Source organism: Notolabrus celidotus, chromosome 4 (assembly GCF_009762535.1).
Source record: "Notolabrus celidotus isolate fNotCel1 chromosome 4, fNotCel1.pri, whole genome shotgun sequence".
NCBI classification, from domain to species: Eukaryota; Metazoa; Chordata; class Actinopteri; order Labriformes; family Labridae; genus Notolabrus; species Notolabrus celidotus.
Window position 1 is genome coordinate 31,634,176 of NC_048275.1, and position 19,429 is coordinate 31,653,604.

The following is a 19,429-nucleotide window of genomic DNA, read 5'->3' on the forward strand; positions in this document are numbered from 1 at the left end:
GGCTAAATGTGAAATGGCATGTCTGGATCTACAGCCCTCCAGAGTAATGTCTGTTTCATGTCTGAGTGAGTCCCTGGCTGAACAGAGTAGGTGTTTATTTGTAATGTTCTGTGTAGACAACAAAGGTCTATAACACATTATCACCAGTTTGCCTCAATAATTGCTTGCTTCTATTAAATACTTGATTCTGATTGGTCAAAACCATGAGATTTAACAAGGGTAATTCATTATTAATGGCAAGAGCTACACACACATATCAATTAAATCCCTGCAGAGTCGTCACACACAAACCTCCCATGCTTGTTGACACTGCAACTGAGAGCTTTCTAAATCATAAGGCTCAACAACATGGAAGATGTTTCACTATCGGATCCTGTCCTGCAATCCAAGCAATGGCAGCAGAGTTGATGATAGTGTCTCAAAGTTACTGATTGCGTAAAACCAAGCGATACTGATAAGTATGAGTTGGAACTTAATGTATTTTCTGAAGTTGGTAGCCAGGTAATGATTGGAATAATGTACAGTGAGAAGGTGGTTAATCCTGATTGGGTGAGCAGGACCCTGATGTGAAGCAGAGGCCTTTTGGATTGCCCTTTTGGTCTCTACACGGCCTGTTTTCCTGTGTACCTCCAAAGCCCACTACGCCGGTGGTCCGTGGATAATGACTTTTACTACAAAAAATAATCAGAACACCTCCAATATCAAAATCTGTTCATAAGCCTACAGATTCTGCATAAAATACAAAAAGGGAAAGACTCTGCACATTGATCTTTGACTGAAAGAAGTCAATGTTATTGTCAAAATATTGAGAGGCCTTAATTTGCATTGACACAGAGTGTCAGCTAGGACATACTGGTCATCAGGGATGTTTCAAATAGACAGGAAAGCAACAACTCATATCACTGTAACTTTAATATGTCTCAGGGCTTATGTTTTCACAGTTTGAGACAATGTGTCTTTGTTTTGTGGAACACTGTACATTTTCTTATCTTTTTAACTGTGCTTTGTTATACTGAGCTGTGTTGTTACGGATATAGTTTTCCTCAAATAACATGCAAAGTACTGTTTTGCCTTGCAAAGTAGATGTCGAACTCGACTAATCACGATCAGCTTCTGAAGATGATAAACTTTGATATTTTTTCACCTGCTGATGTACTCCCTATTGATATTAATTGACTTACTCATCACTTAGATACAGGCGTGTGGATTTCAGGAGTTGAATGGGCCCTGTCTTTGAAGCAGAATATCACCGATCACTGTGGAATCTCTAAAAGTCATCATTTCTAAAAAAAATATATATATATAAATAATAAAATAAAAATTCCAGTAATAAATCTATCATTTCGACCTTTATATATCATGGGATTTTATTTAAAGACAGCATGAAATCATTGAGAAGTTTCAGTGCTTGATTGGCTGCTTTACTTTCTTAAAACAACTGGATGCTTTACAGGTTCAATCGCCTGAAGCTATCTGTCCTTTTTCAGTTACATCTATAGAGAAGTAAAGATTTTATGTTGTCAGGACAGGAATAGGCATCTTAAAAAAAATTGCAAGTAGCCTCTGACAGAGCAAAACGAGTAGTGCTCACTTTTCAGGAGAATTCTGCAGCCCTCGATTAAATACACACCATCATACCTGGATGCTCAGTATTATTTTCTACAGGAACAAACAGCTATTTTTTAAGTGACTGCCTTTGTCACTACATTTGTTGGCATGAGAGAAAAAACAACACAAATAAAGTCATTATTGTACAGTTAAAACAAAGATCATAAAGAATATATATATAAAGAAAAGGTAAAGAGTTAACTGTCACATTATTGTACTGGTATTGATTTTAATAATCATAATACTATTAATGAAAAAAAATAATAATAATAATAATACCACTATTAATTACAATACTAATAATAATAAAAAGTAATGATAATAAACAACATCAATGCTAATAATATTAAAAATAATACAAATAACATCAATAATAGTAATAATAATAATAATAATAATAATAATAATAATAATAATAATAATAGCATCAATAATAATAATCATACTAACATCAATAATAGAACATCATCAATAATAATAAAATAATAACAATAATGTTAAAAATACATTTTATCAATAGTCACCTTTCAAAGCACTCAAAGTCACCTGGTTTACTTTGCATATTAAGTAAGTGCATGGATGCTATTTTCTCTCTTCTTCAGAGCAGCAGGACTGGATTATTATCACACTGAGATGCTATCACTCAGCATATTTATAGTAGACTGTTTGGATGCAGAGGACAAAACTTCAGACCCTAACCTAGGGAACTCAATCAAGACGAGACTGACTGCCTCAAGAGGTAATATTGTACTTCACTTTGTCTTGCAAAGAAATTATTAGAAGATGAACGAACTGCAAAGAGTCATACAATTGGATGCGCAAGCATTCGCAATATTCTGGATTATAGGAGTACAACAATCGGGTTAAATCAATAGAGATATTAAACTGTGTTCTTTGTAACTGAAATAAAAACAAACAAAAAAAGGTTAATTAGCTTAAAAAATATGGCATTTTGATTGAAATAAAAGTAATCAATAACAATTATTGTTCTCACCAAACAGAAATCCACTGAGAGGTATTCATTGGTGTTTCCAACTTTTTTGGGCAGTGATTATTACAGCCCAGAAACATGATGAATAAATTATTATTATTATTATTTCATTTTCAAGTAAATGATGGGGGGCAGGCAGTAATCTTGAGCAGAACCAGACTCATGTTAGACCGCCATCTGCCTTGACCAAGTTGTGATTGGAAAAAGGGATAGAGGAGAATAATAGAGAGAGAGACAGAGAGAGAGAGAGAGAGAGAGAGAGAAAGAGAGCTATTATGTGATACATAACATGAATGATGATGTCATTAGATAGAGCTAAAAACGCAACACAGAGGAATATAATTAACTAGTATATTATGTTTATACATATAAAAACCTGTTAATAAAAATGTTGTTTTAAAGGGGGATTAAACATGAAAATGATTCAATGAGGTGGATTCCTAAAGGCACATTATTCCACAGCGTACATACCCAAAAAGAGAAATAGAGACTTTTATTTACGAGCCTGTGAAATAAACACATAATCATATGGAGTAAATCTGAGGCTGTTTTCTGTGTGAGAACTTTCTGTGATAAAATCTTGGTTCAAATCTTGTTGGGTTGTGAAGATGCACCTCACAGCTTTGAAACATCCTGATTGATAATGTAAGGAAGAGAGTTAAGAACTTTTGTCCCTCTCTTGTGATTTCTCAAACAACAGGTTTCTATTTTGAAGAATGGAGTATTTCTTCGCGAAGAGATCCTCAGAGAATGGCAGCCTGAATCCCAGCGACTTTATTGACGACCATTTGTACTCCTTTGTTTTGCATGATTCCTTCATCGTGCAAGTAGTTACATACATTATCATTTGTATCAGTATTCCGTTGATCCTGGTGGCCATTTATTTGATATATGCTAGTACGGTAAGTACATCATCATCAGAGATTTATTGATGTGCTCTTTTAGTCAGTCTGTCGGTGGTACAAATACAATGTTTTCATTCAATCTGCAGCTATTATCTCTTGTGTTGAGTTCATTAATCAGGACATTTACCTTCATGCATGTCCAGCAGGATGCGTTCAATGACTGTTTTTTTATGGTATCAAGCAATAAAAAAAACCTTTAAAAATATTGATTACCTAATCAATCAATCAGTCAATCAATCAATCAATCAATCAATCAATCAATCAATCAATCTTTATTTATATAGCGCAAAATCACAACAAACGTTATCTCAAGACGCTTTTACAAACATCAGATCTAGAGTGCACTCTTTGTTGAATTTTTAACAAAGACCCAACACCAAGACAGGATAAGATCCAGTCCCCTCTTACAGACAGGACCCAATCTTATCTCATCTTAATCCACCATGAGCAGAGCACTTTGCAGCATTTTGCAAGTTACAGCAGTAAGGCTGAAACCTCGAGCAGAAACAGACTCATGTTAGACAGCCATCTGCCTCAACCAAGTTGGGGTTGGAAAGAGGGATAGAGGAAGATTAAGAGGAACTTTTGGTGTTAAACATCAGTCCTTATATCAACATATCATAACTGTATGCTCAATTATAAGTCTAAAAGCTACAGTACATGTTATAAAAAATATGATGGGCATGAGGTACAGAAGACAGTTAGATACTGTTTTTAATTTTTAGTAATAATCACCTGATTATTTCATTTTTGTACCTTGTTATTGTTTTTATCCCATGTAAGTTAACAATTCATACATGTTTGTCTTTCCCACTCCAAAGTTTCATGAGGAAAAACATTTGTCCATAACTTACACCTCTTTGATACTGGATTTGCCTTTCCCTATCAGGAAATCCCACAAAGTTTGTATAACCTCTGTTAACTATATCCCGGTGTTATTTTTGCAGCCCTTCCTGAAATACAGTCACATTGATAAGGGGGAAATGCCGTAAAAAACAAAACGTGACACACAAGAAGTTCAACCAGCGTGAGGTGTCTTTTTGATAGAGATGGGTGTATGACACTAAAGCCCAGAGGATTGTAATACCTGTATTGAGTGACAAGTAAGGCATCAGTGAAAAGTATCAGAGCTTGTGTCAAAGATGAAATGCCACGTGATTGGTGACATACTATCATCACTCTCCCATATAGCATATCTCAATGTCCTCACTTGATGTGGTATGCTCATAAAACCTTCACCTAAAATCAGATATTATGGGATAGTGCGTCCCTCAGGCTGTGACAGGCAGACACATATTTAGCAGCCAGAGGAGCTGCTGACCCTTCCCCCAGGAGAACTGGCAGTTTCTCCTCTGGGGTTAATGTTGGGAAGTTTGTTACTATTGTAGTAATTTCCCTGTAGTGGGCATCTCTTAGAAAAGAGAACTTGCTGCAGTGGAGGAGGAAGTGCATCTCTGTCTCTATGTCCCCTGTAGAGCAGTGAGCACATAGACGCTCCTCTCTGGGCAGCCATGTCTGCCTGTGTCTCCCTGTCTCTATAGCTAGCTGGTGGTCACTCAGCCTGTTTGGTCAGGAAACGTCTTTGTTTTGTATCTCTGACGCTGTACAGATATTCAGATAATGTATAATCACGGTTTAGGGTCAAATAACAAATACAGATCTTTGGAGTGCTTCATGATGAGTTTAATCTCTCTCTCTCTCTCTCTCTCTCTCTCTCTCTCTCTCTCTCTCTCTCTCTCTCTCTCTTATCTTCCTCTATCCCTCTTTCCAACCTCAACTCAGTCTCAGCAGATGTGTGTCTAACATGAGTCTGGTCTTGCTGGAGGTTTCTGCCTGTTAAAGGAAGTTTGTCCTTGCCACTGTAAAACGCTGCAAAGTGCTCTGCTCATGGTGGATTAAGATGAGATCGAACTGAGTCCCGTCTGTAATAAGAGGGGACTGGATCTTATCCTGTCTTGATGTTGGGTCTTAGTGTGAGGTTCTGTACTGTGGGTCCTAACCTGGATTTGTTACAATACTTTGTTAATAATTCAACATAGAGTACGGTCTAGACCTGCTATGTTTTCAAAAAGCGTCTTGAGATAACGTTTGTTGTGATTTGGGGCTATATAAATAAAGATTGACTGATTGATTGATTGATTGATTGATTGATTGATTGATTGATTGATTGATTGATTGATTGATTGATTGATTGATTGACTGATTGATATGAAGCTTTGGACATCACAGTGCCTCAAAAAATGCTACATTTAGCTTTAGGTTTTGGAAAGTTTATCACAAAAACATTATTTCCTAAAAATTTTCCAATGATATAACTCAGTATTTTTTTTAATGAAAATTCAGTTTTTAAACATAAAAATGATTGCATAATATTGTGACCACAAACTGTTGTACAAATATTAGTACTTATACAATTACCAATTATATTTAAAAACATTATATCAGAGAGATGTACTAGGAATATCAGAGGCCTGTATTGGTGCTTCAGAACGCCATTTAAAGGGCTGCTATAAGCTTTACAAGCCTACCGAGTTCACTGTGTTTGTTAAATTTGAAGCTTTTTAGGCACAAATTGGAAGTATGCTCCAATCTGCGTAAGGCTTCGTCTGCCCATCCCGACTTTCTGATGGATAAAGTATATGTAGTGTTAAGTCCAGAAAGCATTTTGTTGAAACAACTTTTGAAATGTTTTCCCTGCAGGTGCGAAATGACCATGTTGCTCCGATCTACGTCATCAACCTTCTCATTTCTGACCTGATTCAGCTCTGCTGCATGATCATTTGGCAGGCACCATTGAAGCTTCAGGACCTTTGGTACATCTTGAAAATTTACTTCATTGCTATGTTGGCCAGTGTTGGCTTCATGGTGTGTCTGGCCCTGGAAAGGTAGCTACCAGTCAATCCAGTATATGTATACCTTGGTTCTTCTGTGTTTCTTATTTTATTACAGTAGAAAAGACATACATTTGATAAGCCTTGCGTGAGGGGGTCAAGCATGCCAAATCAGTGCCCTTTTTTTAAGCACCCCTCAAAACAGACTAATATGAAAGTATTTCCTTGTTCTTAAATTCAATGGGCCTTTACAATTTCTTATTTAAAAAAGTAGAAAGGAAAGTTAACCGTGGTCAAATTCCTGAATTGATATTTTGACCAAATGTGAAATGCTTGAAACAAACATTGACTCAATCTGAATCATAATTAATAAATGTCTTCGAATGATGATAATCATGTTAAAGTCTATATCGAGCTGAACACAACATCCAATGACTTTGCGCTGACGTATCAACACTGAAATGTATGTAAGAGTGCTCTTATGTGTTTTTAGATGGTGTTCTCTTTAAAGAACACATAACTTTAGTGAATACCAGAATCTTCTTATAAACTGCATTGGTGGGTTTTGAAAATACATTTCCTCTTGAAGGTTTCTGTCTTTGCTCTATTCATGACAGTCTCTTTTTCTTAGTATTACTTTCTGTGTTGTTCTTAATTCATATTCAGATTCCTCCAGTAGCAACAACCTGCTGTTTGTTTCCTCATGTCTTTCGCTGTGTTACTCTGTTTGCACTTTGTAACTTGAAAAAAAAAAGATGTATATTAAATGTGATTTATTCCTTTTTGATTTGTATCATTCATTAATTACAGGTACGCGGTCATTGCCCATCCACTGTGGTACCGCTTCCAACGAACCATCAAGATGACTGTGGTGGTCTGTGTCATAGTCTGGGTGATTTCCATTGTCTATTCCTTGTCATATGATGGACTATTTGTCATTGGCCTCCTCCTTCCCTTCCCAGTGATCATATTCTCCCTGGTTGGGACCCTCAGAGCCATCTCTGCTTCCACCTCAGTCCCCTCTGATGAAAAACGAAAAATTGTGGGAATTTTAGTACTGGTCTTGTTGATTTACACACTGCTGTTCTTGCCAAGACTCATTTATATCCTGTACTTTATTCCTGGTTCTCTGTACATCATGTCTGAAATTTTCTTAAGGTTAAGTCCTCTTGCAGATTTGTTTTTGTATGTTTTCATCAGGAAAGGGACCGTAGACAAGCTTTTGGCCTCAGTGTGCTGTTGCAAAATGGAGAGCAATGATACTGAAAGAACGACCACTGGTGGAGGAAGTAGATCTCTTAGTTAAAGCATGAACAACATGTACTTTTGCTTTCTTTTAGGTTGCAGCAGGGCCTTTATTAAAATGTACTTACTGCTGGGTAGCTCACATATTTGGATAAAGGATCAAGGAATTTGTATTTTCATTTAAATTGTATTATATCATTGTATTTTGATATGGATCTGAATCTGTAATGTAAAGAAAAATAGGGTATTAAATACTGTAAATGTCCAACAGTTATATAAATAATTTTTGACAATCCATATATTGTGTTAAAATATATTTATATTTATATTTAGTGTTAAAGAATCATATATAAGCAAAAAGGATAATCAGGAAAAAAAACAGATGTAGGACGACTCTGGTTGTCTGAGTGAGAGAGGTTGTATTTGAATAAGAAATGTAAGAGAAGCACGTGTACAAAGTGGGAGAAAGTAGCGAGTCATTACAACATAACAAGAGTGAACTGGTTTTGCTGACTCAGCATTTTAAGTCTTGATCCCTAAACATATTCAGAGCTTTCTGGAGGGTTTAGTTTTGCTTTATGCACAAAATGTCACAAGAATATGATATTTTTTCAATAGTCGAATGATATGGTCTGATGTGATTCTCCAATCAAAACATCTGAAGAGTGTAAAGTCATACTATCTAAATCCACTGTCAAGATATGTTTTAAGTCTGCTCCAGACTCCTGACTCGTGGTTCATTTCGATTTCTCTGCTGTGTTCGCCTGCTAGAAAAGAATAAATGTTTTGCTGTATCTGACTTCAAACTTCTCCTGAGATTTTTTGAGTATCTTTCCTGACTCTAATCATTTTCATTTTGAGGTGTTTACGTTTTTGGCAGAGAGTTAGATACATCATAGATTAGGAAGTTATATTTTAACACTACTTTCAGGATAATGGTTGTTGGGCAGAGTTTTGGTCATCTCTCTCTCTGTCAAACTGCGATGGATCGAACAAATGTTTTACTTCTTTACTGTCAATTATTATTTCACAAAATGTAATAATTATATGATGCTGTACATTTTCAGCATCTCAAAGATTTTGGACATTCATCTTTTTGATCTCTTAAAAATGTTATGGTTTTGGTGTTTTAGTGCATGCCACTTTAGCAAGATTGCTATGGGCTTAATGGCAAATTAATAAAATTACCTTATTGAGCTGTACTTAACAGCAGGGTCATGTCCATGACAAAGCATTGGTGTAACAACACAGAAGTAATTTTTTTTTTGCTTTCCTATTGTATAATTGTATTTTCCTGTAAAGCGCTTGGAGAACCTTTTAAAGCACTTTTATAAATAAAATGTATTATTATTATTATTATTATTATTATTATTATTATTATTATTATTATTATTATTATTATTATTATTATTATTATATTTAAAGCACTAGATTATATTTAGTCATTCACTTAAAGATTACATGTTTTTTGTGCCCATTTGACCAGTGCACAAAAAGACACCTTCTAATTCAAAGGAAACATATACAACATTGGTCTCAGTGCCACATTTTCTGCTAAGAGCATAGGTCTCTGTCTTGTCTCTGACTTGACCCCTGGTTAATTGGTCTGGTCCTGGATAAAACATTTTTTTCAGGATTTCTTACACACCACAAAGAAAACAACTGTGGGAATATCCTCATCACCGTCCCAGATGTGTGGCACGATGATGCCTGTGTTTGACTCAGGAGCAGCCTACTTACCTTGCTCTTTCTTGCTTATGTGTTTGACTGCATATAGCTCTCTGTTTCTATGGGTTGTCAGCCCTGAGGCAGCTCTTGAGGGAAGAAGGCATAAAAAATGGCAACAATCATTTCTTAAGAGCCCTGCCTTGGTGGCTATAAATGTAAGATTACCTTCAATACATCCCTGAACTTGAATCATAATTGTTATAATTTTAGAAAAATATATCCTTATTTCGTGGAGCCAGGGGGAGGGTCTCCAGTTTGGGGGCCTCAGAATTTCATCTTTGCTGCCATCCAGAAAATTCCCTTTTTTGGGGAAGACCTTCCATATTTCACAGAGACAAAGCCAAAAAGCATTTCCCCATAATACAACAGCAAAATCCAGAATCAATGAAGAATGGGATAACATCACACTTTCAAATCTCCAGGAATGGTCTTCTTTGTTTTTTAACATTTACCCAGTGTTGTTAAAGGAAGAGGAGAGGCAACACAGTGGTAAACATGCCCCTGTCCCAACTTGTTCAAATCATGTTATATAACCATACATTTTTCATAAAACAATAAATTAATCAGTTTCAACATTTGGTATGTTATCTTTGAATTATTAGAAATGGGGTTTAAATTGTTTTCAAACCATTATTTATTTTTCTAATAAGTTTGTTAGCATGTATATCTACAATTATATATAAACTGAAAAAAGCAGGGATGGGAATATTTTGTCAAACATAAAAAAAAAATGAACAATGTTAAACTGAATTGAAATACTCTCTAAACTTTGAATTGCTCTTTTCTCTTGAACTGTTGGTTTGAGGTTCTTAATATATCCACGCATGAATGCTATTTTTTCCCCTCTTCATAATATCACATGTAGATTATCATCGGCCTGCAAGATGTTATCACAGAGTATTTATAGTGGACCATTTGGATGCAGAGGAGAAAACATCCATCAGTGAAGGGAACTCATTCAGGCTTGTCTTTCTTCTTCCAAAGGTAAATATTTGGACTACTTTGTTTGTTGTAGAAAATCTAAAAAAAGATAAAAGAACTGGAAACAGTCATGATAATCAATAAGCAACCTTTAACAAGCATAAAGCTCATGATTTAAAGTGTACAAAAACAATGTTGTTAATATATATTTATATATATATATATATATATACACACATATATAATATGATAACAGTAAATACAATGAGCCAAATCTAGAATGAAAAACCAAGATGACAGATAGCATGCATAGTGAGGGGAATAAATAAATGAGAAAATGGTGCTACTGTACAATTCAGGATGGAAAAGGAGTCAATATAAAACATGTTTAAATATTATTGCTCTTAAACACATTAATCTTACGTTAATCATCATTGTTGTTATTACTCTGAATACAGTAATTTTTCCAGGTGAATCCACTGAGAGATATGTGTAACTACAGTATATTTATACAGTGTTCTTGGAAAGGCAACTTGAAAAATAGTTTAACATATTGTGAAAAAATTACAACTTAATAAACATTTCCCTGAGGCAGATGTGTGTTACTTAAGACAATGAATACACAGTATACACAAACCATATCTAAATCAGTTTAACATTAGCAAAACATTGTTGAAATTAGTCTAAGTGAACAACACATACCCACATCAGTTGGTGAAATAGTCATAAAATCATTATGTATTGATTATTGTAAATGAACACAAATTTAGTTTACTATTTAGTTTCAGAGCAAATGTTAATGTAATGTTTTTCCTTTATGAATACATTTCAAGTCTTCATCACAAAAATGTTTTTTTTTTTAAATGCCTGGCAGCCTTTATGGCTTTTATACTGTAAGTTATCTCTCTCTTTCAAAAAGAAGACCACTGCTTGAGTACTCACACCTGTCAGTACTTACACATTGAGCTAGCTTACGGTGATCTTTACATAAATCTAAAAGTTAAACCTCAGTTAGTTAGTCACAGTTATTTTGGCCACAAAGATGATATCAATGAACAATGTAAGGTATAGATTTTAAAATGGTCTAAATCCTGACTTTTCCAACAGGTTTTACTCCGAAGAATGGAGAATGACATTACCAACACCTCCCTAGATGGAAGCCATGATTACTCAAACGAGGGTTATTCTTATTACTACTGGAAAATCCTATTCTATATCACATACTATTCTACATGTATAACCATTTGCATCAACCTTCCTTTGACCCTACTGGCCATCTATGCTCTTTACTCTCTGGTATGTACATGCTGAAACTTTTGTTCTCTGCCTTGTCATTGTCTATCTAACTGCATATCTGTAGAGCATCTTGATCAGGGGCCGGGGACAGAATATTTCATACTAACACAGCCTCTCTTTACATAGTGAGTCCTGATATTTTCCTCCAGACAAGTACATTAGATACACTCACAAAATGTAACATCAATAAGGTGTCATGTCCACTGCCACCATTTTTAGCACTGGGAGCGCCCACAACCTCAATTTCAGAGCACTTTTCACCAGCGATTGGTGTTGCTAGATTATGAAAGTAGTCCCTCTGTACTTCTGCTTCCCTCAGTAGTGACCGTTGGGTCTTTTTTTTAAAATGCTCTATATGCTTCATACTTGCTTTCATTCAATGGCATTGTAAAAACTATTGATAGAAATCATGTCGTAGTATTAGCAACAGATCTAAACTCGGAAATTATTCCTCGAAAAAACTGGAGCAGGACCACACCTCAACCATGCCTCTTCTGTCACTATAATAAGTATAAACCTATCATTCCCCTCCCGTTTTGTTCTCAGATTCTGCACGACACCCTCCCATCTTTTCTTTATCCTATTTCTTTTTTCCTACTATACATAAGGCTCTTAAGGGGGTGCCCAGCAGATCCCTGAATAAGCTCCCAAAAGCAGTAACAGTGAGAAGTTCAACATCAAATCACTATTCCAATTAAATCAATAAATCATTGTCAAATTACATCATGTTGATGGTGGGGTCCTATCAGCTCCAGATACAAGAGCTGATAGAAGTTGTAGGACCTATTTTTACGATTTTACACTCATAGGGGTGGGAATGAATCAGGCTGTGTCCAACTACATTTTGCAAGTCAAGCGACACACAGTCTTGACGCCAAATGAGGGACAGGTTGCAAAGAGGCTGGATTTAGTCACTTAATTACACATAGGTATGTTTCGTGTGTTACAGGAATCAAACCAATCAGTGTCGACTTTTATTCCCTTAAAAAGCAGAGTGCACCTTGAAATATTGAGTATCGATCGTAGAATGAAGCTATACCTGCTATGCACTATGAAGGTACTATGAACTCGCTTATGTATATCCCTTTTTCTGCACCCTCTAAATAGCAGGAACATACTAGGCTAATAACTCAAGACTTTAGACCAGCTTTCTTGTGGTCGATGCTACAGTCGCTTGAAGTTAAATGAATAAATGTCACTGATTGAAAGAAAGTCAAGTTTTGAAAATGTTTACAACTGTGTGTCTACGTTCAATATCCCCCTGCAGGTGCGAAAGGATCACACCGCTCCAATCTATGTCATCAACCTTCTGCTTTCTGACCTCATTCAGCTCAGCTGCATGATAGCTGATGTGGGATATTTTGTGTTTGATCTCATTTTAGTCTACTTTTACATCCACTCTCTGATGGCAAGTGTTGGCAACATGGTGTGTCTCTCCTTGGAAAGGTAGTTGTACATCAATATAGTGTTTATGAGGCTTCTGATACTGATAATTATGTTTCATTCTGCTGCTCCTTACATACTGTGTATCCATCTTGTATTATAGATACATGGCCATCGCCTGCCCACTGAAGAACTTCATGAATTCCATCAAGATTTCCGTCATGGTCTGTGTTATGGTGTGGGCCCTTCCTTTGATCTTTGTCCTTCCCCTACTTTCATGGTTGATTACCATGTAACTGTATCCATCTTTGGCATTTTCTTCCTCCTTCCCTGCCCACTGTTTTTATTTTTCCTGGGTGGAACCCTCAAAGTCCTCCCTATTTCCACTGCAGTCCCTTCCACTGAAAAACGACAAATTGTGGGAATTTTGGTCTTGGTGCTGCTCATTTACACCCTGCTGTTCCTGCCTTTCATCATTTGGTTCCTGGCAGACAGTGCTAGGAGAGGTTATTCTTTAATCCGCATTATTTTTATCTGGCTGGATGTTACCAGTTTTGAAACCCTGATTAGATTCTTAATTCAGTTGCGTCCTCTTGCAGACTTAGTTCTGTGTGTTTTCATGAGCAAAGGTACCATTGACAAACTTTTGGCCTCCTTGTCTTGCTGCAAAATGGATTGCAGTGATGTAAAAATATCGACAGTGTGAATGATGACAGTATGTAAATAGTCAATGACATTTATATAAAGAAAGAAGGGCAAAGAAGGAATAAGACAAAAAGAAATGAAAGGGACGAGACAGACCTACATCTGCTGACATGACTACCAATAAGACAACTACTCGACAGCAGTGTCCTTTAAAAATTAGATTTGTGTTTTTCTTCACTGCTTTCCTCATCAAACACTGTTTATTCAAGGTAAATAAGGGACAATATTCATGTAACTCAGCTTGATTCAAAAGAAGGTGGTTTCATTTGATGGCAGATGTACAAAGTGTCGAAGATGACAGTGTTGGTTGTTGTCATGTGCAAATCGCAATATACATTTTGAAACAATCTTAAGTGATTACTGTTGCAAACTGGAATTTCTGTCTGTGCTATGAGTATACTGGTTGCTGGGAATTTTTATCTGCCAGTCTGTTTATGAATGTTCGTTTAATGGCCCCCAGAGGACATCCTAAAAGGCCTCTTTTGCTCTTGTACTTTTCATTTGAGTTATTACAGTAATTAATAACGTATGCTAATACCATGTTTCATTTGTTTCGCTCTTTGTATTTTTTTTCTGTTAGGCACTAAACTACGTAATATTTGTTAGAGTAGTTTTATTTTGAATACATTGTCAAGATAATTTTATTTTACGGGTTATTATTTAATCTTTTTCACAGTATAACCTACTGTATGTAATGTTGTAACTGAATAAAAATCTAATAAAGTTACAAAAAAATCTCTTTTGGACAAATCTGTCTTATTACCATAAATCCAAACTCTGCTGTTACCAGGTACCATGAAAAAAAGATGTATCTAATGATTTCATACACTCTTAAAGCCTCCTGTAACCAAAATAAACAAAAACATTCTACCTATGATATTTATATTCATATTTACATACCATTATATATATAAAAATAGTACAACTAAACTTTAATCTATTTTTGAAACATTACCAGTCAAGTTTTTGATAACGTTCTGACGCTAGGTTAAAGTGGGCGGGGTTAACTTGGATATTTATGACAAAATCAATATCTAACCAATCATAAATGAAACACTGAGACACGCCCACACATGTTCAACAAAACTATTGCTAAAACCGTCTCAGTTCCTGATGTCTCAGTGAACTCCTCTCTGCGTTGCCTTAGCTGTTAGCTTGTTTGCTAACCACGTACTGCCTGTAATCTGTCTGTATATCTGTCTCTCTGCTCTTTGCACCACTGTGCTCGTGTGTGATGTCTCTGGCTGCACTTTCATCGGTGAAGATGACAGCTCGAGTCATGCTTCTTTTTCCCTAACTGTGGTTGATTTGGAGAAACTTGGGGCCAGTTGAGTTGAGCTGCGGCCGAGTGGCTAAAGCAGTCCAGCATATGCTCCGCTCATTTCCCCAGGACCACTTCACTAACTATTCCCAGGGGAGCTTCACTAACTATCCCCAAACAGCTCAGAGTTTGAGGAGACGATAAATAGTGAGTGATAGTAAATGATAAAAGTTCTGATTCTGAAGTATTTTGTCACTCAGCACTCGGAGACCGTTTGAAATGAATAATTTTCAGATTCTGGCGTTTGTATGTCTTTAGATTCAGAGTCAGACAGCTCAAACATTCAGGCTGTGAACTCTCTCTTGACCTGTCAATCAAAGAGTTACCTGCCACGCCCACACAGTCCTGAGAAGTGGACTGAACTGGAAAATAAGCTTTTTTTAAACAGTGTTTTTCATAGTTATGGATGTTTATTTTCACTCAGATCTTTGTTGATGCTTAATAACACATTACAATTTGATACTGTAAACTTTAATAGGAAAGTCAGTTTGGAATTTGAGTTAAGGTTAAAATATGTTTATATTATTTATAGCGTTACTATTTACATACAAGTTTATGTAAGTTATTATTTGTGTATGTACCATGTTATAATTATTTCTACAGCATCGTCTAGTTGGGACCAAAACATGTTGAATGTACTTCTGTGGTTCTAATTACATTTACCTGGAGCTCGGTCATCCTAGCCTCTCATTGGTTGGTTCTGTGATATGTGATGGAGTGACAAGGAAGTGTTGTTATGCCGATCCGGTGTGGCTAAAGTAAAGTGCTCTTGAGAAAGTTATCAGTCTCCATCCGGCTGTTTCTTATTAATAGATTGATCCAACTACCACAAATCGAACCCTCATGTTACAATACTTTATATGAATTTTAAATATTCCATTCATGTTTCCAGAGGCTTTAAGATAATCTGGAGTCAGAACAGATAAGACAAAGACTCTTGCGGTCAAATTCCACCAACTCCATGTCCGGTCCGTTTCTGATCTGCCATTGCACTGGATCTGATAGGTCTATATTCTAGTCAATGTGTTACCTTCCACTGGATCCATTCCGTTGTGCTCCAGCTGCGTCTCTCATCCAGCAGGTCGGAACCCTCCGGATCAGAGATGCAAGAGTTCTTTTTTTGGCCAGATCCTGGAGCATACATTTGCTCAGAGAAGATCGAGCGGGACAGGAAGTTTGGCACCACAACCAAATTAAAACCTGCAGTTAATTTTCAGAGGACGATAAAGACAACATGGATGAGGAGAGTAGTCGGATAATCCTTGATTCAGTAATTACCATGGGAAAACCTACGTCACGTTACTCCAGCTGTCTGGTGGTACTGCTCCATGCTGCATCTTTGAAAAGCAACTGGTGGGTGTTGATGGACTAGACAGCATGATAGATCCCTTCATGATTGGTATCATCAGAACAGCAGACTATTTACCATCAATACTCTGGCTAAAAACGTTGCTTTGTGATAAAGCTAATAGGGCTGGTTCAGGTTTTGACCAGCTCTTAGTTATGCTGCTATAGGCTTAGACTGACGGGGTTATTTCTTAATGTGCAGCAGGTTTCTGCCTGTTAAAGGGAGTTTGAACTTGAATACCAGTCCCATTTGTCTTCTACCTCTAGAGAAATTAACCCCGTGTACAACCTTAAAGTGAATGAGTGTAAGATGTGCACAAGAGGCTACAGTACACATCCCTCCTACAACATCCTCCCACCACTCCTCACTTAGATGAAGGGCCAACTTTGTCTGCCAAGCCAGTCTAGTTTTGGTGTTGGACTGATCACAATGGTCAAGAATTGGGTTGTATATTTCTGAGACAATCCCTTTCTTTTTAAACTTAGGAGTGAAAAATTGTTCACAGAAATGTTGAGACAGCAAAGAAGGAAACTAGGGAAACACTGAGAAACAAAATGTCTCACTTGGAAGTATTGAAAGAAATGGTTTCTCGGCAAATTAGATTGGGTTGATAAGACAGCAAAGTTATGAAAGATACCATCTGAATACAGATCAAGAAGACATCTTATACCTTGGTTATGCCTTGACACAAGAGCAGTGTCAATACGGGAGGGAGGAAACAGATGATTGGTATATAATGGACCAAGAAGAGATGCAGTTCAATTTTGTAGAACAGCATGTTCTCTGTAAACACGTCACATGTACCTTTTTTTCTTGCATTTCACCCTTCAATTCATTGTGCTCTTTTCATATTGTATATTGTTTGTTGTATTGAGTGCTTTTATCATATTAAGTGCGTTTTTATTATTGTTACATTTGTGAGTTGACCTTGCATGTACTGAAAGGCTTCCATAAATACAATGTATTATTATTATTATTATTATTATTATTATTATTATTATTATTTTTTTTTTTTTTTTTATTATCATTATCATTATCAAAACTCATTCAAGTTGTATTGATGTAGCTTTCAAAGATTTATAATGATGTTCTTTCTTTGTCCTTTCTTATCCTTGAAATCTTCAAATGTAAATGTGTAGTACATAGAAAACATGAATGCAAATGATTATGCAAACAGCTGAGCATGGTGCTACAGTCCAACGTGTTGCATTCAGTTTTTTTCACCTCTCTTCCTCCTAATTTACATTTTACACGAATAGTAGAGTATTTGACCTGTAATTGCATATCTAAAGGCTTGCAACAAACAAGTTCAAGAGGAATACACAAAAATGATCATTGAGGAGATAACAGCTGAACGATAAATTACCTCTGTGTTTGTAATCAAAACTATGACTGGTGACGATAGTTTTTTAGGGGTAGTAATCAGAAACCCAGAAGTTGAATCGTTATTCCTTCACAGTAAGTCAGTCTGTTTGGATAAGCAAAGTCAGAAGTCGGAGGGGAAAAGAGCTGAGTGTTAAAAGAAATGAAGAAAATGTCAATATTAAGTTATTTATTTTCCCCCATCAGTCAGCAGCCTTACATAACCATAGAGGTCCCAGCTTTTTCCTGCTATGTGACGGAAGACATCTGGGCTTTTGGATGGATGGCTCATCATGCGTCTTTATTTTACACAGCAAATGCATTACAAATGTTACCTCGAGACACTTTGAGCAGAGAACTACACTGTACTCTTCGTTCTATAAATTACAGAGACTGGACGTAAATCCACCATGAGAAAAATACTCATGTCTAAAGTACAGGTCACCTGCAATGTGTTAAGACCTGTCTGCCAACACATTTCAAAGCTTATACAGACACAAACAGATCGCACTCAAGCTCAATTGAACACATTGTATTTAAAAAATGAACCAGGTATGGAATATTTAATAAATCAGACAACAAACAGGAAGTTAAAAATAAACAATCTTGATATATCTCCAGGACAGATTGTTCATTGAAAGAGTATGTGTGTGTCTTTGTTTCTTTCCATTTAAATGGTTGATATGATCTGACTTTGCATACTATTTTCCTTAAATTCGTGCCTACGGTCATACATCCAGAAGTATGGAAAAGATATCAGGAAACAATCTGGCATATTATCATCAACTATATCTTATCTAGACTGGATGTTTGGCAGAAACTCACCAGTCTTGCCGTAGCGTAGGAAACGTACAAGTGTGACAATTTAGGTCAGAACTGGGACTCCGAGAAAAAGTCTATGCCACAAAAGGCAATTCAAAAGACAGGTAGGTTTACGAGAACAGTCCAAGGGTCTTACACAGTAAGTCAGTCAGGGGAGGAAAACAAATCCAACAAAGGCAAATCCACAAGGTCAAAATCCATGGAAAGGTCAGAAACTGGGCAGGCAAACACGAGGGAAACAGGGCCTAAAAAGGCCTGAAAGCATGAACACACTAGGTAAAAATGATAATCTGGCAGAGGGTAGGTGGAAGCACAGAGGTATAAAAAGCATACAGGCCAGATTAATAGAGAGAAACAGAACAATGGAAGGACGTAAAAATCAGACACAACACCAGGAAACCAGGGTTACAAAAATTAAAAAGAAAGTGGACTCAATACACAAGAAAACAAACTAAGCATAATGTTATTTTGGATACAGTAACCTTGAAGAGGTCATTGGTACATTTCTTAAGAAACAGAATAGAAATACAGTCAACATTGTAAAATGTCTCTTCTTTGATTAAGCAGCTTTGAACTGAGGGTGTGTATTGCAATAGAAACCAGTTTCTTTGTTTGATTTAGAATATCATTTCAACAAAGGAGCAGAAATGGGATGTGGAATTTTAAACTTTCGAAAAGAAGTGCCTGAATAACTAGACAATGCTTGCAATTCTCTTACCCCTCACTCTGTGCTTTGTTTGGCTCTATGTTTCTGTTGTATGCTCTTTGTGCTGAAGTACCTGCATTATCTGATGTTCACAGTACAAGGAAATGATGAAAGTGGAGATGTGAAAATGAGTTATGTGTGTCGTAACAATGAGGTTATTCATAAATTGTCTCTCCAAGCACAATAATAAAAAGAAACGGACAATAATTCCACATAACCAAAACGTAGTATGGGTGAAAAGTATCAAAATGATGCAA

At 36.3% G+C, this 19,429-nt stretch overlaps 2 protein-coding genes across 3 annotated transcripts; both read left to right on the forward strand.

The window, feature by feature from the left end:
• The first annotated feature begins 2,194 nt into the window (after positions 1-2,194).
• Positions 2,195-8,379, forward strand: LOC117811762 (G-protein coupled receptor 4-like). 2 transcript variants are annotated; one of them, XM_034682225.1, is made up of 5 exons: positions 2,195-2,347; positions 3,300-3,501; positions 6,205-6,389; positions 7,146-7,209; positions 7,298-7,410. In XM_034682225.1, the coding sequence occupies exons 2-5, from the start codon at positions 3,316-3,318 to the stop codon at positions 7,298-7,300; spliced, it is 438 nt and encodes a 145-aa protein (XP_034538116.1). In that variant the 5' UTR covers positions 2,195-2,347; positions 3,300-3,315; the 3' UTR covers positions 7,301-7,410. The 2 variants fall into 2 exon arrangements, with proteins under 2 accessions (XP_034538116.1, XP_034538115.1); XM_034682224.1 differs by having other exon boundaries at positions 7,146-8,379.
• A 2,972-nt stretch (positions 8,380-11,351) lies between these two features.
• LOC117811852 (substance-P receptor-like) lies at positions 11,352-14,227 on the forward strand. The gene is given in 4 exon segments (XM_034682329.1): positions 11,352-11,525; positions 12,793-12,971; positions 13,072-13,178; positions 13,181-14,227. Coding segments are annotated over 4 exon segments (894 nt in total). The 3' UTR covers positions 13,615-14,227.
• The last annotated feature ends 5,202 nt before the right edge of the window (positions 14,228-19,429 follow it).